This window comes from Patella vulgata, chromosome 4, assembly GCF_932274485.2.
Source record: "Patella vulgata chromosome 4, xgPatVulg1.2, whole genome shotgun sequence".
Lineage (NCBI taxonomy): Eukaryota > Metazoa > Mollusca > Gastropoda > Patellidae > Patella > Patella vulgata.
In genome coordinates, this window is record NC_065882.2 from 80188275 (window position 1) to 80206551 (window position 18277).

General features: G+C 33.5%; 2 protein-coding genes across 2 annotated transcripts; both read left to right on the forward strand.

Moving 5' to 3' along the window:
• The first annotated feature begins 790 nt into the window (after positions 1-790).
• Positions 791-8660, forward strand: LOC130012493 (multiple epidermal growth factor-like domains protein 10). Its single transcript, XM_056100546.1, has 8 exons — positions 791-1060; positions 3197-3856; positions 5975-6112; positions 6614-6731; positions 7080-7177; positions 7568-7770; positions 8237-8324; positions 8530-8660. Exons 1-8 carry the CDS (start codon positions 799-801, stop codon positions 8616-8618), a joined length of 1656 nt encoding a protein of 551 aa, XP_055956521.1. The 5' UTR covers positions 791-798; the 3' UTR covers positions 8619-8660.
• A 226-nt stretch (positions 8661-8886) lies between these two features.
• On the forward strand, positions 8887-16422 carry LOC126817089 (receptor-type tyrosine-protein phosphatase mu). The gene is made up of 13 exons (XM_056100553.1): positions 8887-8919; positions 9396-9493; positions 9844-9966; positions 10348-10499; positions 10612-10747; positions 10834-10983; positions 11092-11191; positions 12409-12476; positions 12924-13055; positions 13317-13448; positions 13730-13884; positions 14300-14435; positions 15055-16422. Exons 2-13 carry the CDS (start codon positions 9464-9466, stop codon positions 15127-15129), a joined length of 1389 nt encoding a protein of 462 aa, XP_055956528.1. The 5' UTR covers positions 8887-8919; positions 9396-9463; the 3' UTR covers positions 15130-16422.
• Positions 16423-18277: the final 1855 nt, after the last annotated feature.

The window sequence follows — 18277 nt, forward strand, 5'->3', positions numbered from 1 at the left end:
TTCTCAGTTCATAGTGGATCAATTTGATTGAAATGTTCAGCAAATTGCCTTTACATTGTTTACTTTTAACTATTATAGTGAGAACTGCCAACTCTTTATCTAATGTCCCATGGGGGGGGGGGGGCGAATGATTATCACGCGCTTGTATCATACGGTCTGTCATTGTGTCAACTGGCGGGCTTTCGATTCCCCGGATGTACGAGACAAGGAGTAGGGTCGCCTGTCAAACCTCGTGGGTTTTCTCCGGGTCCTCCGGTTTTCCCCCACTGCTAAAGACCCCTACGCGCAAGCGTATGATTGAAATTTTGTTGTCTCTTGTTGTGGGTGTGAGCATTAATGGTACAGCTTAAAGATACATTATGGGACACGAGAGAGAGAGAGAGAGAGAGAGAGAGAGAGAGAGAGAGAGGTGGGATTTAACGTCCACTCGACACAAACTAGGTCATTTCGGGACTAACACATGGTTCAATTTTGTTTCAATAATTCACGAGGTTCATCAGGCGACCCTACTCCTTGTCACGTACAGTCGGGGAATCGAAACCACGCCAGTTGACTCAATGACAGACCTAATGAAACAGCGCGCACCCGCTAACCATTCGGCTATCCAACCCCCGATATACATTAAAGATGGATATACAATACAATGCAATACAATACAATACAACATAATACACTGTTAGATACATTAAGTATAGATATATATGCAATAGAATATTATAATTATAACAAAAATACAATACAATAGAAATGGAAAAGGGAAATGGCAAGAATTCATCGCTGAAAAGATAATGATAGTTTATGCTTGCTTTTCTATTTTGTTTATTTTCAGGGTGGCGGAGATTACGAGGATTTGAGATTAAGACAAGTTCTAGTGGCCAGTGTAATCAAGCAGGACCTCAATCATCTACATCATGTTATAAAGATAGAACATCAACAACACAGTCTGTTTATACTGTAACTGGATGTAATCAACCTTCATCTGCATCATTTTCTGGTAGAACTGTCTATGTTTCAACCCCTAACAAGCCTTTAACATTGTGTGAAGTTGAAATATTTGCAGGTACCTGAAGTAATTATATGTTACATACTATTACTAGTTTAGATCTCGATCCACTCATTTAACCAGTCATCCCCAATATATCATTATAAATAAAAAAAACATCTGCCTAAAATAGATATGAGCTTCGGTTTGCCTCGGGGATCAGTTTGTTTAGCATGTACACCACCCTATTGTCGACAATTATTGACAAAAATGGTCTGCAATGCAAGGTTTACGAAATGGTGTTTAACGTCTTACTGTTCTGTTCTAAGACGGGCACACACCAAGAGATCTCTTATGTGCATGTCAATGTGTCCGAACGACTAGACACCTGTCTCTTCAGGCACTGTGTCCAGCACCACTGACAAGGGGGAAACCACGCACAACTTTACGCAGGTAACAACCAGTTTTATCTGTCGTTTAAACCCTCACTTCCTCGAGATTTCAGTACATGAAAATAACAAATTGATAAGTGTATTAGTGAGGTTCGTTAATGGATAGGAATCAATTTCCTCGAACTGAATGATGAAAAGACTGAATTATATTTAGTGATTAAGGTCTCTCTGTCTTAGAAGGTGAGAATGAAATAATACCCACATCTTCAGACTGTAACGTTGGTGTTGTCCTTGACAGAGAACTTTCCAGATCTTGGAACATCTATGGAATATCAGTAAAATCAGTAAAAAATATCCATAAAATCTGCTGACCAGGCGCTTGTTACACCTTTATTTGATCAAAATAATTCTTTACTCATTGCAAAACTGATGAATTGCAAGCGATGCAGAACATCGGAAGTAAAAACATAGAAATATCATTCCTGTTTTAATCCAACTTCACTGTTTGCCCATTATTTCTAGAATTCAACAGATGGTCATTATTGTAACTTGTAAATGTTTAAACCATATGGTACAGTTTTTTTTATCACCTCTTTTAGTTAGCTATACCCCCTACTCATACCTTGAGCTCATCGACTGATCATTATTCATTGTCTGCAAACAGCTATACTGAATGCTTACAATGAACGCTCATTTGCCCTCAGCCGTTCTACCTTTATATCACATATAAATCATAATTAAAAACATTTTTATTTAGAAAATATTTTGATCTATTGATTTTTTTTTAATTCTTCTGTTTTTCATAATTAAATTATGCTATTTTTTAAAAAAATTTTACTACTTTTTTTTTATTTACTATAAATTCTGAAATGCGTGCTTTTACGTTTACAGCTTTATAGAACTTTTACTTAAATTATTATATTATATTCTTAAATGTTTAGCTATACATGCATGATATATATTGTACGGCACATCTGAATACATTCGATGAAGGCCTGCGCCATAAAAATGATTTTTTAATAATGATCAAAAAATCACCCAGCGCTAGTATCCGTTTTTTAAACACCAAAACGGGTCTTTTGGATTTAGACACATGATCTCCTTAAAATATCTAAAACTCTTTCATTCGACTGAAAAATAAAATGGTCGATTTGATTGGATTGTATATGTTGACTTGTTTTGTGGGATGACAAAATATTGTGAGCACAGCAAGTCCAACCAGAAATACATGAAATGTATAGAATTTTTTCTCCATATATAATCGAAATAACATATAAGCGAGGTTTCATTCAATAGATCTATGTGTAACGATATAAGTACATTGATACCAACCGTAGGCCGAGGCAAATTATTGTATTAAAACCCACTTGTCGGATAACAATTGACAGTTGAATCAGCAACAAATAGACCTACAACCTAGAAAAATAATAGTATTCCTAATATAGGTTAACTATTAGCCTTCACCCCTTACAACAAAATATACCTTTAATTTGATGTGTTCATTTGTAAATCTTAATCACATTGAAGTAAAGTAAAAGGTAAATTTGAAATGAAAATGATTTTATCGTATTTTCAAAAACATGATATGTAATAAAATACATCAAATGCAACGGGTAAGCAATAACAACTGTACGTCACCAACAACACAATAGAATGAGTGTGTATATAATAATACAGGATAGTACAGTGCATCAATGAAAATGATATAAAATATATATAAAAAAAACAATAAATAATATGATTGTTCTGATGATATATACGTTTCATCTATATTACAGATGTAGTATAAAGTATTATTGATATTATATCATCTATATTACAGATCAAGCACGATGTAATACTGGATACTACAGTATATCACGTTCTACATGTCAACCATGTAATAAATGTTATAATAATACATGTGATCCTACAACTGGTGTTTGTACTGGAGATTGTAAAACAGGTTTTTATGGTACAAAATGTCAACAGAACTGTAGTGATGGTTGCTTAAACAATCGATGTTCTAAATCTGATGGTAGATGCAATGACTGTAAACCTGATACAGTTGGTCAATACTGTAACCGTACATGTGGTGCAGAATGTCAACCACGATCAGACCAGACCACGACCACATGTGATAGAAATGGTAGATGTACTAACTGTATGGTAGGAAGACATGGCGATAAATGTGATATGAGCTGTAATACAGGATGTGATGGTCGATGTGATAGAAATGATGGTAAATGTACATCTTGTATTAAAGGTAAAACTGGAGACAGATGTGATATCAACTGTAATGATAATTGTACGTCTTGTAATCAGGGTAGTGCTGACTCCTGTACTGAATGTAAAGATGGAAGATGGGGATCATCATGTAATAAACTATGTAATACTAATTGTAAACCAGTAGTAGGTACAACTGTTGGTAAATGTGATCAGATGACACGAACTTGTATAAATGGATGTTTACCTGGTAAAATAGGATTAAACTGTACATCAGGTAAATATAGCTTTTCTACTCGTGTTTGAATATAATTATTATGACAATATTCTCACAACTATACAATCCATCTTCGTCTTTTTAGATCAATCAATGTTTATATTATTCATATAGCCATTGGAATAATACAGGACTGGTGGATTGGGTAAAGAATAATACAGGAATGTTTGCGTCTAATAGCTATGATATATAGGTAACGACATGTTCGGGCTATGCGACTGTGTCATATACCGAAACAAAACTACAAAATTCGAAAAATACCACAATACCAACCTATTTATTCGATACTATTTACCGATACAATTCTAAATACCGAAAATCACTAAATGCCAAAAACAACAGTAAATACCGAAGAAACCCTAGGCCTTAACGTAAAAGCACCACTAAAGGCACAAAGTCCACATGAAAAGTAAACTTTCTTTACACAGACCGGAAGTAGGTCATCAACATGTGCATATGTGGATTGAAAGCAATTTTTGTATGTATTATAGTGAATGCAGTCATGATCTCTTGTACAGGTTTTTATGCGTGTAGGGAAAGACCTTTTACCAGGAGGAGACTAAATCTTATTTGATGAACTTTTAGGCTGCTCCGACTTTCTTCGCCTTTTCTTTATTATTTTCAAGCGTGGCTTATCGACGGTCCGTGAATGCTGAAGACCATAAATTAAAAGATCGAAAACCCTCCCAAGAATGCTTCCAAAAATCATTTGGATGTTTGGTTACTAGTTCAATAAGAAAATGCCGTGCTAAATGGATGAAATTGCCGTCTTTAAAAAAGAACCTAACCCTTGACCTACCTAATGTGGTCCACAATTTTGATAAATAGCCTAGTCTGACCCATGACCCACCTACAGTACCCCACAAGTCTTATGTAACACCTATTGTGATCCATGACCAACCCATCCTCGGTTACCCAGTGTACTCATTCCGTTCTACTCCACTATACCCATAGGGTTTCCACGATTTCAAATTATCTGCCCTGGCCTAGAATGTAGCTACAGTCTACGAACCAATCAGAAAACAGTTTACAAACCAATCGTTTCGCCTTCGTTTTTATAAGGGGAGATAACCATATTCATGTCCATATACTGATGATTTATGTAAATAATGTATATATTTATAATTTATTTATATTTAATTGTATCTGTAGTGTGTGTTGTTGATTTCAAATATGTATAACATCTATATGTTTGACTTTTGTTATTATTATTACTATTCGTTCGTTGTCTGAAATATGTCATTCTGTTATGTTTATTATTATTGAACTTATACTTGGCAATTTGATTCACAATAAACTTGTCTGCGATATCACTTATGTGGAAGCAGACGTTAAACACCAAGTAGTAGTAGTAGTAGTATTCACAATAACTTGTCTACAATATCACATGGACGTAGAATTCCGGGAACGAACGAACGATTCTAAATAACACGAATGACCCTACACTAATATATGAACGTCTGGTCTTCATTAACATAATATATGATTGGTTGTTAATAATTACCCATTTAGAATAGGCCGACTCCTAACATTGTCTGATGAGAGTTACTTACCTTTGCCAACTTCCTTTTCAAATAACAATTTATGGGATTTGTCGATAAAAATAGCACAATCATCAAGGGCGGATAACTTGAAAACGTGTCTTCCCCATAGATTAACCCAGGGTATAGTGGAGTAGAACGGAATGAGTACACTAGGTAACCGAGGATGTGACCAACCCAGAATGTCTTATTATATGTATGCGTGGCCTAGAATGACCCTTTACCCACCTAGAGTGTCCACCATTTTCATGCGTGACCTTGAGTTCTCCGCAATTTTCATGCATGGCTTAGCCTAACCCACCTAACAATTGTTATATGTGGCCTAGTTTAGTTTTTCAGACGAACCCCATCTCAAAACTAAGTAATAATTATAACAAATATATCTGATAGATAGGGAAGACTGTACAAGTAAATATTGTATTTATGAATGCCTTGTATTAACAGATTGTGTAGCAGGGAAACTGTGAAATCCATCGATGAATGTTTGACTTGTATTAACATAGTGTGAAATATGTCGTTAAAGTGACAAATGTATCAGTAAATGTGGTATTTATGAATGTTTGTCTTGAATTTACAGATTGTGAAGCAGGTCGTTATGGTGAAAACTGTACCAGTAAATGTGGTAACTGTGTTGATGAAACACCATGTGATATAATTACTGGTAGTTGTGGACTTGTTGGCTGTGTTGATGGTTTCCAAGGTCCAACTTGTAAAGGTAAGCTACCTCAAAAACACATTCATCGATAAATAGGCGGCTTTGGGTTTGAGTTTCATTACAAAAGAACTTGTTATTCTATAGTAGTTTCCCTTTAACCCGTAACTTTAACAGCTAACGCACGATTATATTGTAGCGCTGGATAAATGTTATCGTATAGAAAATATTTAACATTATACCTTATATGGGAATGTAGGGATTGGGGGTTGTCGTCTAGGGGTGAGGAGGGGTAAACGAATGGCTAATGCATGCGCGTTGCATTATAAGGTCTGTAATTGGTATCGATTACCCGTTCGTACTTGACAAGGAGTAGGGTCGCCTGACCAACCTCGTGGATTTTTGGCCGGTTCCTCCAATTCCCTCCCGCGAAATCCTACGAGCAAGCGAATTACTGAAATAAAATTGAATCGTATCATGTTTCCGAATGTCAGCTCTCTCTCTCTCTCTCTCTCTCTCTCTCTCTCAATTTCACCAAAACATTATGTCTATTTATGATTCTAGATGTACAAACCCCACAAGAACCAGACGATTACACGACAATAATAGCTGCTGTAGTATCAGCTGTGGTTGCAATTATTATCGCTTCTGTTGTTATCTTTCTAGTCCTAAAATGCAGAAGGTAAGCTGAATCAGTCGTGGAATCTAACGCCACTGTAAGTGGACCATCAAAGTTACCAATAAAACACATTAAAAGTAAAAATTATTTTCTAATTTCGCTAGAGGCATTACGTGTAACGTGTACCTAAGCTGAGATTTTGGAATGTGTTAAATACTCTAACAAAGGTGTACATTAGCCAGACACAGTTGTCACGTAATAAATACATTAATTTAATCAGTGATTTAAGGACAAAGATTGTTGATATATTCGGAATATTGTGATATATGTATAAAAGAGCATCCTTTATTGTATTTTTAAATGATCAATGATACGCGTGTCATTGATTTGGGTTGTTGTTTTGATTTAAAGGCGTCAAAAATCAAGAGAATCGGACCAAGTATTGGCGAATGATATACCAATGAAAGCTAAAACAGATGCATCAAGACCTTCAGAAAAACAACTTAAAGGTCGGTGGAATGTCTTACAATTACAGTTAATCTAGTAGAAACAGAGGAATTAACCATTTCACGATTCGGTCCCTTTAATAGCACCATGCCAACGATCTAATTTTCTTCCCCAGTAGGACGTTAAACCTCACTTCATTTTAGTTTCGTCCTTATTTTCAAGTGTTCTGGGAATGATTGGTGCTGAAGTTCAATCTGTTACAATACCGATATTCGTTTAGAGGAAAACAAATTTATGTCATGTCTATCCTTATAGAAAAGCCTGACTGAATAAAATAAAAATTCTAATTTGACCAAACCTCGTAGAAAGACTAAATGAAAATAACGTATATACATTATTTTATTGTCATATTTGATATACCTCTATGTTCATATATCATCTTCTGTCCATAGTGGAAGAGAAGCCTATTGAGAGTGGTAATACATATGTTAATCCATTGGGCTCTTCCAACAAAGAAGAAGTCGGTGAACGATCAACACAAGTTTATGTAAACGTTGATGAACCAAGTGAACCGTCTACGCGTGTTAAATTGACCAATCTGCTGCCATATATCAAATCCAGAAAAAAAGAAAAAACCTTCAAAACTGAATATCAGGTAAGTTAGTAAAATAATTAAGGACGGTATATTCTAACATAAGCTGATCTAATGGATTGTCCTAGTCATGTCCGTCAGGTTTGCTTTAGAGTCACGTGTCGTGATTTTTATCCCAGGCATGAAAACATCTACATAACAAAGGGAAGTAACGATTACCGTTCTCCCCCATCGTGTTTTCTTCGGCTTCGATGGTTTCCTTGCAATTGTAAATCGCCTCCTACCTGAATGTCAATTATTGACACAGATGTCACTTGTTTGTCCTAATATGTCATATGGCATATAGAAGCCAATATGTTTGCCAAGTTGCCAATCATTCTTAGTAATGATGATCGAGGCGAGGCCTAAAATTCAGCAAATTTTCAGCAAATGTCCTTTACATTATCTAGTTTTTAACTTTTATAGTGCGAACTGTCAGCTCTTTATCTAATCTCCCTTTTAAATATAAGCAATATTAATTCCCTTTCAGACTCTTCCAAGTGGACTATGTTCAGCATATGATTATTGTATGAATGCTGTTAATAAGCCTAAAAATAGATATAAAAACATATGTGCTTGTAAGTTTCTTTAATAGATAAATATTTATGGAGTAAAATATCCATGAGACATTTAGATACTTTATTGTTTTAAATAAATACATATATACCAATAGATATAAAAACATTTATACGATTAATAATATGAACATATATATGATTAGACAGATTTAAATATATAAGAGGAATGTATATTATCATCTTTTTAAAAATGTGTTTTTGACAGTTGATCATTCACGAGTTAAACTGGATATAGAAAACGATGACCCTAATTCTGATTACATCAATGCTTGTTATATAACTGTAAGTTATTAGTTATTTACTAGCTAGGTATGCTTAATGGGCCTGGCTACCCACACTTATGTATTTGTATAATGTAGACAAGCGTGTCTTTAGTTCAATATGAGGGTCTCAATGAGTAGTAATCAAAGCTTTCCCCTTAACAGTTACCCGTGGTCTTTTTTCTATATTAAAGTGGACGTAGTAAACAATTGAATCTAATTGTTTCGATCAAATAGGCCACATATTGCTCTCCTTTATTAACATTATGTTATATTAACATTATGTTTTACACAGGGATATGGTGATGCTGAAAAGAAATATATCGCTTCACAAGGTTAGAAGTTTTTGTAAATATTTTTGATCATTTCAAACTAAAACATGATTTAATTTTTCACAAAGTCCTAAACTTGGCAAAGATTAGTAAAAGCTGATAATTGTACAGTTTATATCGTATAAGTTATGGATATGTGATACCGTATAAGTTATTGATATTTGATACCGTATAAGTTATGGATATTTGATACCGTATAAGGTATTGATATTTAATACCGTATAAGTTATTGATATTTGATAAGGTATAAGTTATTGATACCGTATAAGTTGTTGATATTTGATACCATATAAGTTATGAATATTTGACACCGTATAGTATAAGTTGTTGATATTTGATACCGTATAAGTTATTGATATTTGATACCTTATAAGTTGTTGATATTTGATAACGTATAAGTTATGGATATTTGATACCGTATAAGTTATGGATATTTGATATCGTATCAGTTGTTAATATACTTTTATTCTTTTTCACAGGTCCAAATGATGTTATTATTAAAGAGTTTTTGCGATTATTGTGGGTTTCACAGACTGGAAAGATTGTTATGTTGACCAACCTGTTTGAATTGGGAACTGTATGTGCTAAGCTATTAGTTAAATTATATCACAATATTGAAATATAGATGTATATATATGGAATGACGTTATTTTAAGAAAACATTCGAAAAATATAAAATTTGATTATCTTTTTCAATCATCACAAAATATGTTTACTATTTCTCTATGCAATAAGTTCAGATAACATGGCTTCAATAAGCTTTGACCCTCCTCCCTAGGGCCTGGATACATTTGCTATAATGGAAAGTTGCACCAGGTGTTCATGAAAACATAAGATATATGCATTAGAATGGGCCAAGTATTCGTAAGGACAGCAGATAATATTAATAAGATTAATATATTAATCATAGTTAATATAATTCTCTAGGAAAAATGTTTTAAGTATTGGCCGGACAGTGGCGAAGAAATAAAGTTTGGTCAAATTTCGATGACATTGGTCAGTGAAGAGAATTTTTCTCATTTCACAATTAGAACTCTCAAAATCTCGAAGGTAAGTGTTTAATTCGTTAAAAATATCTACCGCCCTAAAACCTTGTAGACACGAGGCTATGGACGCACATTTTCATTCATCGCTGTTTTGGACTGTTTAACCCCGCTTTCCATCCTTTAGTACTTGTCTTTTCCTGTCTGTTAACATTACACTGGTAATCTATGACAGAAAGCGGAGTCCAACACCTCCGTTAAATATAACGACAAGTTAACGACATGTTAAAGTTAACGGACCTTCCAGCAACAGACGTTCTCTCCGTTGAGGATAACTTTAAAAGTCAACGGATCTTTGAGCTACTGGCCCCTGGACTTTAACTATCTATTAACATTCAATGTACACGTAGAAAGTGCCGATATATAATAGTTCTATATAAATTTCTAGGATGAATGTGGATCTAGAACCATTAAACAATATCATTTTACATCATGGCCTGATAAAGGTGTTCCTACTGATATTGCGTCATTGCTTGAATTCAGAAGTAGAGTGATTAAAGAGGTATCACCACATCCTGGACCAATGGTGATACACTGCAGGTAAATCAATACATTTATAAATAATTGATATAGACGATAACTTATCCACCTCATAACCAATCACCAGTAAAACAAATAGGTTTACCATAAAGGAAATTATGTTTTTTTTCAGTGCTGGTATTGGACGAACGGGAACGTTTATAGGTTTAGATTATCTGATAGAAGAAGCTAGAGCAGAAGGGTCTGTAGATATCTATGAATGTGTTAAACAGATGAGATATGAACGAGTTAACATGGTCCAGGCATGGGTATGTTTATTTAATGTATGCCTTAATATATTATAGTATTATTATTTGAAGGTAAAATCGAATTCACCTCTATGTAAATATTTCAGGAACAATATGTATTTCTACATGATGCTTTAGCTGAATGGTATATAGCTGGAGATATTACATTTCCTGTGACGTCATATCAAAAGGACTATCAGGCGTTACTGAAGGTCAATAAAACGTCTGGTAAATCACAGCTTCAAGAACGATTTGAGGTAAATATACATCATAATACTCTAATACCTTTTGACTAACTCTACACTCTCATGTAATTTTATGCAGGGAGCTATTTTTGTGATTTAAAATATGAATCTTTATTTCAGATGCTTAATGATGTGTGTCTACCACAAAGTACAGCCGATTGTTCAGTAGCTTTATCAGAAGAAAACAAGAATAAGAACAGAGATCTGTCAATATTAGCATGTTAGTAGATTTCTTGTTTTTATATTTATTAATGTGGTGTCTATGCTAAATTTAATGTCCATACTAGTGTACTCTCCTATTTATTTACCGACTGAATAAAAAGTATGTGTATCTCATAGAATAAATTAAATTTATATTTATATATTTTTGTTCCCCGCCTTTCGGAGAAAGCAGGGGACTATTAAAATGGGCCTGCCCGTCTGTCTGTCATTTTATAAGGACACACAAACTCTCTTTCTAATTGGGCTAGATGGTTCACTCTTGGTTTAGATGTTTTAGGTGAATGTCTTGGTGGAATTTAAAGATAAGCATTTTCGGCTTAGGCTAATCAATTTTATTCGTTGATATTTTGGGACACGATAACTTTGGTTATAATTAAGTGAGAGTGAGGACACTCAGGGTAAGCAGAGTGATAACCAATGTGATTGGTCGAGGCTTTGGAGCTCGATGAATTTAATTCTAATTGAGTGAGGTTGGTGAAACTCCGTGTATAGTTTCATAACTCCAATACCTTGACTAAGTTCGATGATGAGCATTTATTTCCTGAATAGGCTAAGTATAGACTTTAGTCGGATTAGTCGAGACTTTGGAACACACTCATCCTCCTTCTAATTGGAGTAGAATGTTCAAACTTGGTGTAGGTGTTTATTAGGTGAATGTTTTGACAGTGTTTAACCATGCGCATTTTCCGCTAAGGGTAAGCAGAAATAAACAGTTTTATTAGTTAAGACAGTGAAACGCTATAACACGTTGGTTGTAATTGAGTGGGAGTGATGGAACTCAGAGTATAGATTCATTATTTCAATACCTTCACTAAGTTAGATGAAGTTTCCGTTTAGACTAAGTAGTGATTAGCAATTTGATTTTTCATGACTTTGGAACATAACAACTCTGCTTTTAATTGAGGTAGAATGTTTAAACTTGATGTAGATGTCCATTAGGTCAATATCTTGACTGAGTTCAATGATTAACATTTTCCGCTAAAACTAAGCAGAACTTAGCAATTTCATTGGTCGATGCTGTGGAGCGAGATAACTTTTATTCTGATAGAAAGAGAGTGGTAAAACTTAGTGTATACTTTCACTAGTATAAATAGTCAATTTGATTACTCAATACTTTTCAGCAAGAGGAATGTGCAATTATCTAATATGTGCCATCTATTTATATTAGGATTGTGGCGTTGGACAGAATCGTCACTCTTAGCTTGTTTATTTCAGCCGATAAAGTTCGACTGTGCTTATCAAAACCACAGACCACAGATTATATCAATGCTTTATTTCTATCGGTAAGAAATATTTTCGGACAATTATGTCCACAATTTCACGATGTGTAGTTTATAATCCCATACTGGGTATGTTTTTATTTGTTTGCGACATCGTGTAAGCGAGGGTGGATTATATCGTCATCCATACCTGGAGGTCAATCCGTAAGCCACTGGCACGTTAACGAGACAAAGGCTACATTTTGAGAGGATGAATCCTATCAATTTTCAGCACTCCACGACCTTTCGTTCCTGATTATTCCCACTTTTCTAAAAACCTTGTTAACGCAATAGAGTCTACAGATTTTAACTGATTTATTTCTCTAATTTGGTTCAAAGAGTTGGGGTCATGAGAGGACGAACCTAATTCATTCAATTTCCCCGACCTTCCGTTCCAGCAACATAGATGCGATGTGAGCGTATTTCCGCGCTTTGCATGGATATCTTAACAATATTTTCTTTTATTTACAGAGTTACAAAAAGAAACGTGCTTATATATTGACCCAAACACCCTTACCAGATACAGTGATAGATTTCTGGACGATGGTTGTAGAACAAGACGTTACTACAATAGTTAATATGGATATTATAGAAACAGGAAAGGTAAAATTATCATACGTTTTCATTAATTCTAAGTCTTTTTGGCCGCCAATCAATCAAAATACGAATGGCTAGATGAAAACTTATTACACTTAGCTAAACTAAGTTTCTGGGAAGGTGGAGATGTTTAGGGCACTGTCGGGTAGCTGGAATCTCTACCAGTAATTATTCAAGTGATTTCTTTATAATTTGACAGAAACTGTGATAATAGCTTACACGAGAAAGAATATTCCCACTAGTTATAAACTTGTTTGAATTATACAGGATATTGGACAATATGTACCAGGAATTGATGAACTGAATTGTGGACAATATACTATTACTAAAACAGATGAAACGGAATATGAGAATACAATTTATTCAGTGGTGACCTGTTCAATTAAAAGTGAAACATATGTACGTAGGACCTTTTACTTTTAATTTAATTCCCTTTTAACCGTGTTGTAATATAAAGTTAAATTTATACTCTATTAAAATCAGCGTTAGGTGATATAAATTTAAATCAATACTGCATTATTTATGTTACAAAAATAAGGCAGATTGGATACGTAACAATAATATTGTAAATCAGTAATATAAAGTTACAACACTAGAGCAGACTGGGGGAATTCTAGATTATTAATAACAGGTTGACATATATTATGTCTGTAAATAATTTGTTTGTTTTAATCCATCAGGATAACCTACAACGAACAGTCAAAATTTATCAGTGCAATTTCTGGAATACACAGAGAGGGGTACCAACGTCTGCTGGGCCAATATTTATTCTCTTAGAAGATATAAAAACATGGTCTCAAGAACATGAAGATGGGTCTATCGTAGTTCATTGTCTGTAAGTCTTTTTTTTAAACAATATACATTAAGATGGACCGAACTTAAGTTCCTTCTTTGTAAGTTTTTTTTTACTTTAGTAAAACAATATGGTCCATTGTCTTTAAGCCTATGGTGATTCAGTTTATTCGAATCATATAAATAATCACATGATTGTAATTTCTACCGAATAGTATCATTCTATTGTGGCATTTTCCTGGTAAATATTTAAATATTGCTTAAATAACAATTGTAAAACTACGTGTAATAAGCAATGTGAACATGATCAGCTTTGTTATTGAAAATAATATTGTTATTTATGGCCAGAATTTATACTTAAAGTCAGATCTCTATATTATGAACCATTCATTATTTTCAACTATCTTATCAAACCCAATAAGGTAGTTGTCCAGTTATTCTTTTGTTTGACTTTGTAGCAACGGTGTAGAGAAATCGGGTGTATTCTGTGTTCTAGCAGCTATATTAGAAAGATTAACTATAGAACAAGATGTCAGTATTTTACAGACTTTAGTTCAACTACGAGTTTCTAGACCTCAGATTATCACGTCTTTTGTAAGTATTATAAATCATTGTGAAAGACCAGATGTCAGTTTGACTTATAATGGTTGTGTTCTGCTTCTGTTCTGCGGCAAAATTTATTTCTGGAAAATACAAGTCAGAGATATTAGACCTTTGTTAGAATTTGCTAGCAGAGATGGAATAGTCATCAATGTAGTCGAGATTGTAAACTTTCAACAGTGCTTTTATTTAAATCGATCTATTTTAATTTAAAGTACTTAATTATAGTCAATTACAATATATATTGGCTTCTATTGATATTCTGTGTTATTGTACCAATAAGAAATAATGTTGTTACCAATATTGGTATATTTATGCCCGTTTATTCTTCTTCATGTGCTCAATTATCTAATTACATGTTTCATTAGACCAATAAATACTGTTGCTAATATCGGTCTAATTATGTCCGCCTATTATGTGGTCAATTATCTATTGACACGTTTTTAAATTAAATTAGTACTGTTTGTTCTTTTACTGTGGATTGTTCAATTGAGCATGGTATAAAAAACCTATTTAACCACTTCTTCTGTATGATCTGTATAATGATCACACACATTGCCAATATAACTATATACCAGGTTTAATGTTGTTAATGATTATATGTACATTTCAGGAGCAGTTAAAATTTTGTTTTGATGCAGTTGGTGAATATCTAGATGAGTTTGCTGTTTATGCTAATTCCTGCTAATATATATGTCAATTCCTACATAAGTTTATATCTGTTATTGTTTTAAAAATAATATTGTTCTTCTATTGTACTTCTATCGTTACTGAAAATGTATATACTGTATATATAATTTTCTAAAAATGTATCTTAATATAACCCATATATCTCATTTATATTTCATAATTATATATATTATACTTCTTTTGTCATTCAAAGTGTATATAATATTCTTAACGTCTATCTTATAATATGTCATATTTCATATATATTTCATAATCATGTATATTATACTTCTATTGTCATTCAAAGTGTATATAATATTCTAAACCTCTATCTTATAACCCAACATATTTCATATATTATCCATAATTATGTATATTATATTTTTGTTGCAAATCAAAGTGTATATAAAATTCTAAAGCTCTATCTTATAATATGTCATATTTCATAATTATGCATTTTGCCCACTATATTTCTATTGTCATCTAATGTATATATTATATTATAAACGTCAATCTTATAATTTTCCAGTTTATATAAAACGTAATATTGTAAACGCGTATCTCGCTTGGGTAGTAACTAAAAATATTGTTGCTTGACGAACTAGTCCCTTAATCCCATTGCGTACGTCCACTACCAATAAACGGTATGGTTAATTGAAAGTGTAATGTATGGTGGCCTATCGTTATCATTCAGGATTTAACAAAATTTCTTTAAAAACCTAAATAAAATGAAATGAAAATGAAAATGAAAAACAAAATCAAAATAAAAAGTAAATTAAAAGCAAAAGTTCAACCAAAAGCAAAAGTTAAATCAAAACTAAAAATTAAATCAAAAGCAAAATTAAAAGTAAAAGTAAAACCAAAATGTAAATAAAACACAAATGAAAACTAAAATCATTTTTAAAAGTAATTTGAAAAGTTCAACTAAAAGCAAAAGTTAAATCAAAACTAAAAATTAAATCAAAAGCAAAAATAAAAATAAAAGTAAAACCAAAATGTAAATTAAAATCAAAACACAAATGAAAACTAAAATCATTTTTAAAAGTAATTTGAAATGTAAAACAAAAGTAAAAGTAAAAAGCAAAATAAAAATATTTGTCGGCCTATCGCTATCATTCAACTTTTTTCACGCAAAAGTAAGATAAAAATATTTGGTCGGCCTATCGCTATCATTCAACGTCCTTGACCCCAATCGGTAACCGTCGGCTATTTCCAACCGCTTCGATTCGACGGTTTGTTCTCCCGCGGTACAAATAAAACTGAATCAGAATAGTATTTTCTTATGGAATGCGAAAATTATGAAGATTTGCGAACACAATATATATATATATATATATATATATATCCAACATTACTGATCAAACTTTGTGTTTTAATAATCTCTTCAATCCATCAAGCATCATTGCCCCGATCAGTGTTGCAGAATTTGTGATTTATATGTCTACATAATATTGATTATATTACCCGTATCTATTTAAAGGGGAAGACCAACGATTTTCAACAAGGTTTCCATAAATCTTAAATATGTATTGATAAATAATCCCCTCTGTAACACAAACAAAAAACTTTTTGTAAGCGAGAAATTAATTTTTATTAAAACCGGAAGTGACATAGTTGGTTCAACACGCTGACTGGGCTCTATAATAAGCATACAGATTTGACACAAGTTTACTGCTGTATTGTGTTCACGCGTCGTCCTTTGGCCAAAAATCTGATCAAATCGGTTGTTTATTAGGATATCATAAACACGAATTTATGTATTTTTAACGTTTAGTACACAAAGCCGTCGCGTAAATTCACTCATACTAAACTGTACGCTGTGCCTCAATTCACGCCACATGGCTAATTGTTTAGATCACGTGGTTTGATTGACAGCTTGCAAGTGAGAGATATTTCGTCTGCGTGAATTTTTATGTGCGTGCTGAATCTGCTGACAGTGTCTTTATTTATTTTAACGGACTTGTGGCACATATATATTCAAATAAATATATAAAATTCCAAAGTATGTCAACGTCAGACACCATCGTATTGGAATATAAATCGTCTATGGGTGGTCTACAGTAATGCCGTAAAAACATTCGAGCCCAGCCATTCTCAAGAGGAAATGGAAGAAAAAAGGAAAAGCCGTTCACGTCGACATTATGTGCCAAAATGCACTATATATTATATGTCTCACATGCCCGTAATTTTGATCTGTTTATGTTGAAAAACGCTGTCAGCAAGCATAAAAAAAACATCGAAGCAGACGAAACACGTGTCACTTGCAAGCTGTCAATCAAACCACGTGATATAAACAATTAGCCATGTGGCGTGAATTGAGACACAGCCTACTGTTCAGTATGAGTGAATTTACACGACAGCTTTGTGTACTAAACGTTAATAAATCATAAATTCGTGTTTATGATATCCTAATAAACAGCCCATTTTATCAGATTTTCGGCCAAACGGCGATGCGTGAACACAATACAGTAGTAAACTTATGCCAAATCTGTATGCTTACTATAGAGCCCAGTCAGCGTGTTGAACCAACTATGTCACTTCCTGTTTTAATAAAAATTAATTTCTAACTTACAAAAACTTTTTTGCTTGTGCTACAGAGGGGATTATTTATCAATATATATTTAAGGTTTATGGAAACCTTGTTGAAAATCGTTGGTCTTCCCCTTTAATGCCCGCATGTTGTTTTGGGTTTTTTTTGTCCTGTTTTTATTTTCTATATTATGTATACTGTATGTATCGTTTGTATTGTCTGTCTGTAAATTGATGCCCGTGTATAACTTTTTCATCTTTACATATTGTATATGGCCGCCCTAAAAGGGCGTTCCGATGCAATCAAATTCTATTTTGTTCTTTTATATTCTATATACATATTTACACATTCGTTAGTGTAATGGTAGACGTTACTGATTAAGCGTTGCACATCCCTCTACACTACCACCGCCTTTCGATGGGTGGCCCTCGAGACGTAGCTATACCCAAGGCCAGGTTGTCGCTATGAGTTTTTTTCGGAGAGAAGAAATGAAATGAAATGAAATGGGGTTTAACGACCTGCTGTTCTGCTTCTAAACTGGGCGAATGAAGACGGACATCTATAGGCTACGCCATACAGTGTGCTATGAGGGAAATTTTGCCCGGACAGCGGCGCTACGGCCTACTCTTATATCGAA

Coding starts and splice junctions, on each gene's coding strand:
- LOC126817089 (XM_056100553.1), top strand. CDS start 9,464: ATGTTGACCAACCTGTTTGAATTGGGAACT. Junction 11,192..12,408: donor AGATCTGTCAATATTAGCAT/GTTAGTAGATTT, acceptor TGTTTATTTCAG/CCGATAAAGTTCGACTGTGC. Junction 13,056..13,316: donor ATATTATAGAAACAGGAAAG/GTAAAATTATCA, acceptor TGAATTATACAG/GATATTGGACAATATGTACC.
- LOC130012493 (XM_056100546.1), top strand. CDS start 799: ATGCTTGCTTTTCTATTTTGTTTATTTTCAGGGTGGCGGAGATTACGA. Junction 7,178..7,567: donor TTCAGAAAAACAACTTAAAG/GTCGGTGGAATG, acceptor TTCTGTCCATAG/TGGAAGAGAAGCCTATTGAG. Junction 8,325..8,529: donor ATATAAAAACATATGTGCTT/GTAAGTTTCTTT, acceptor TGTTTTTGACAG/TTGATCATTCACGAGTTAAA.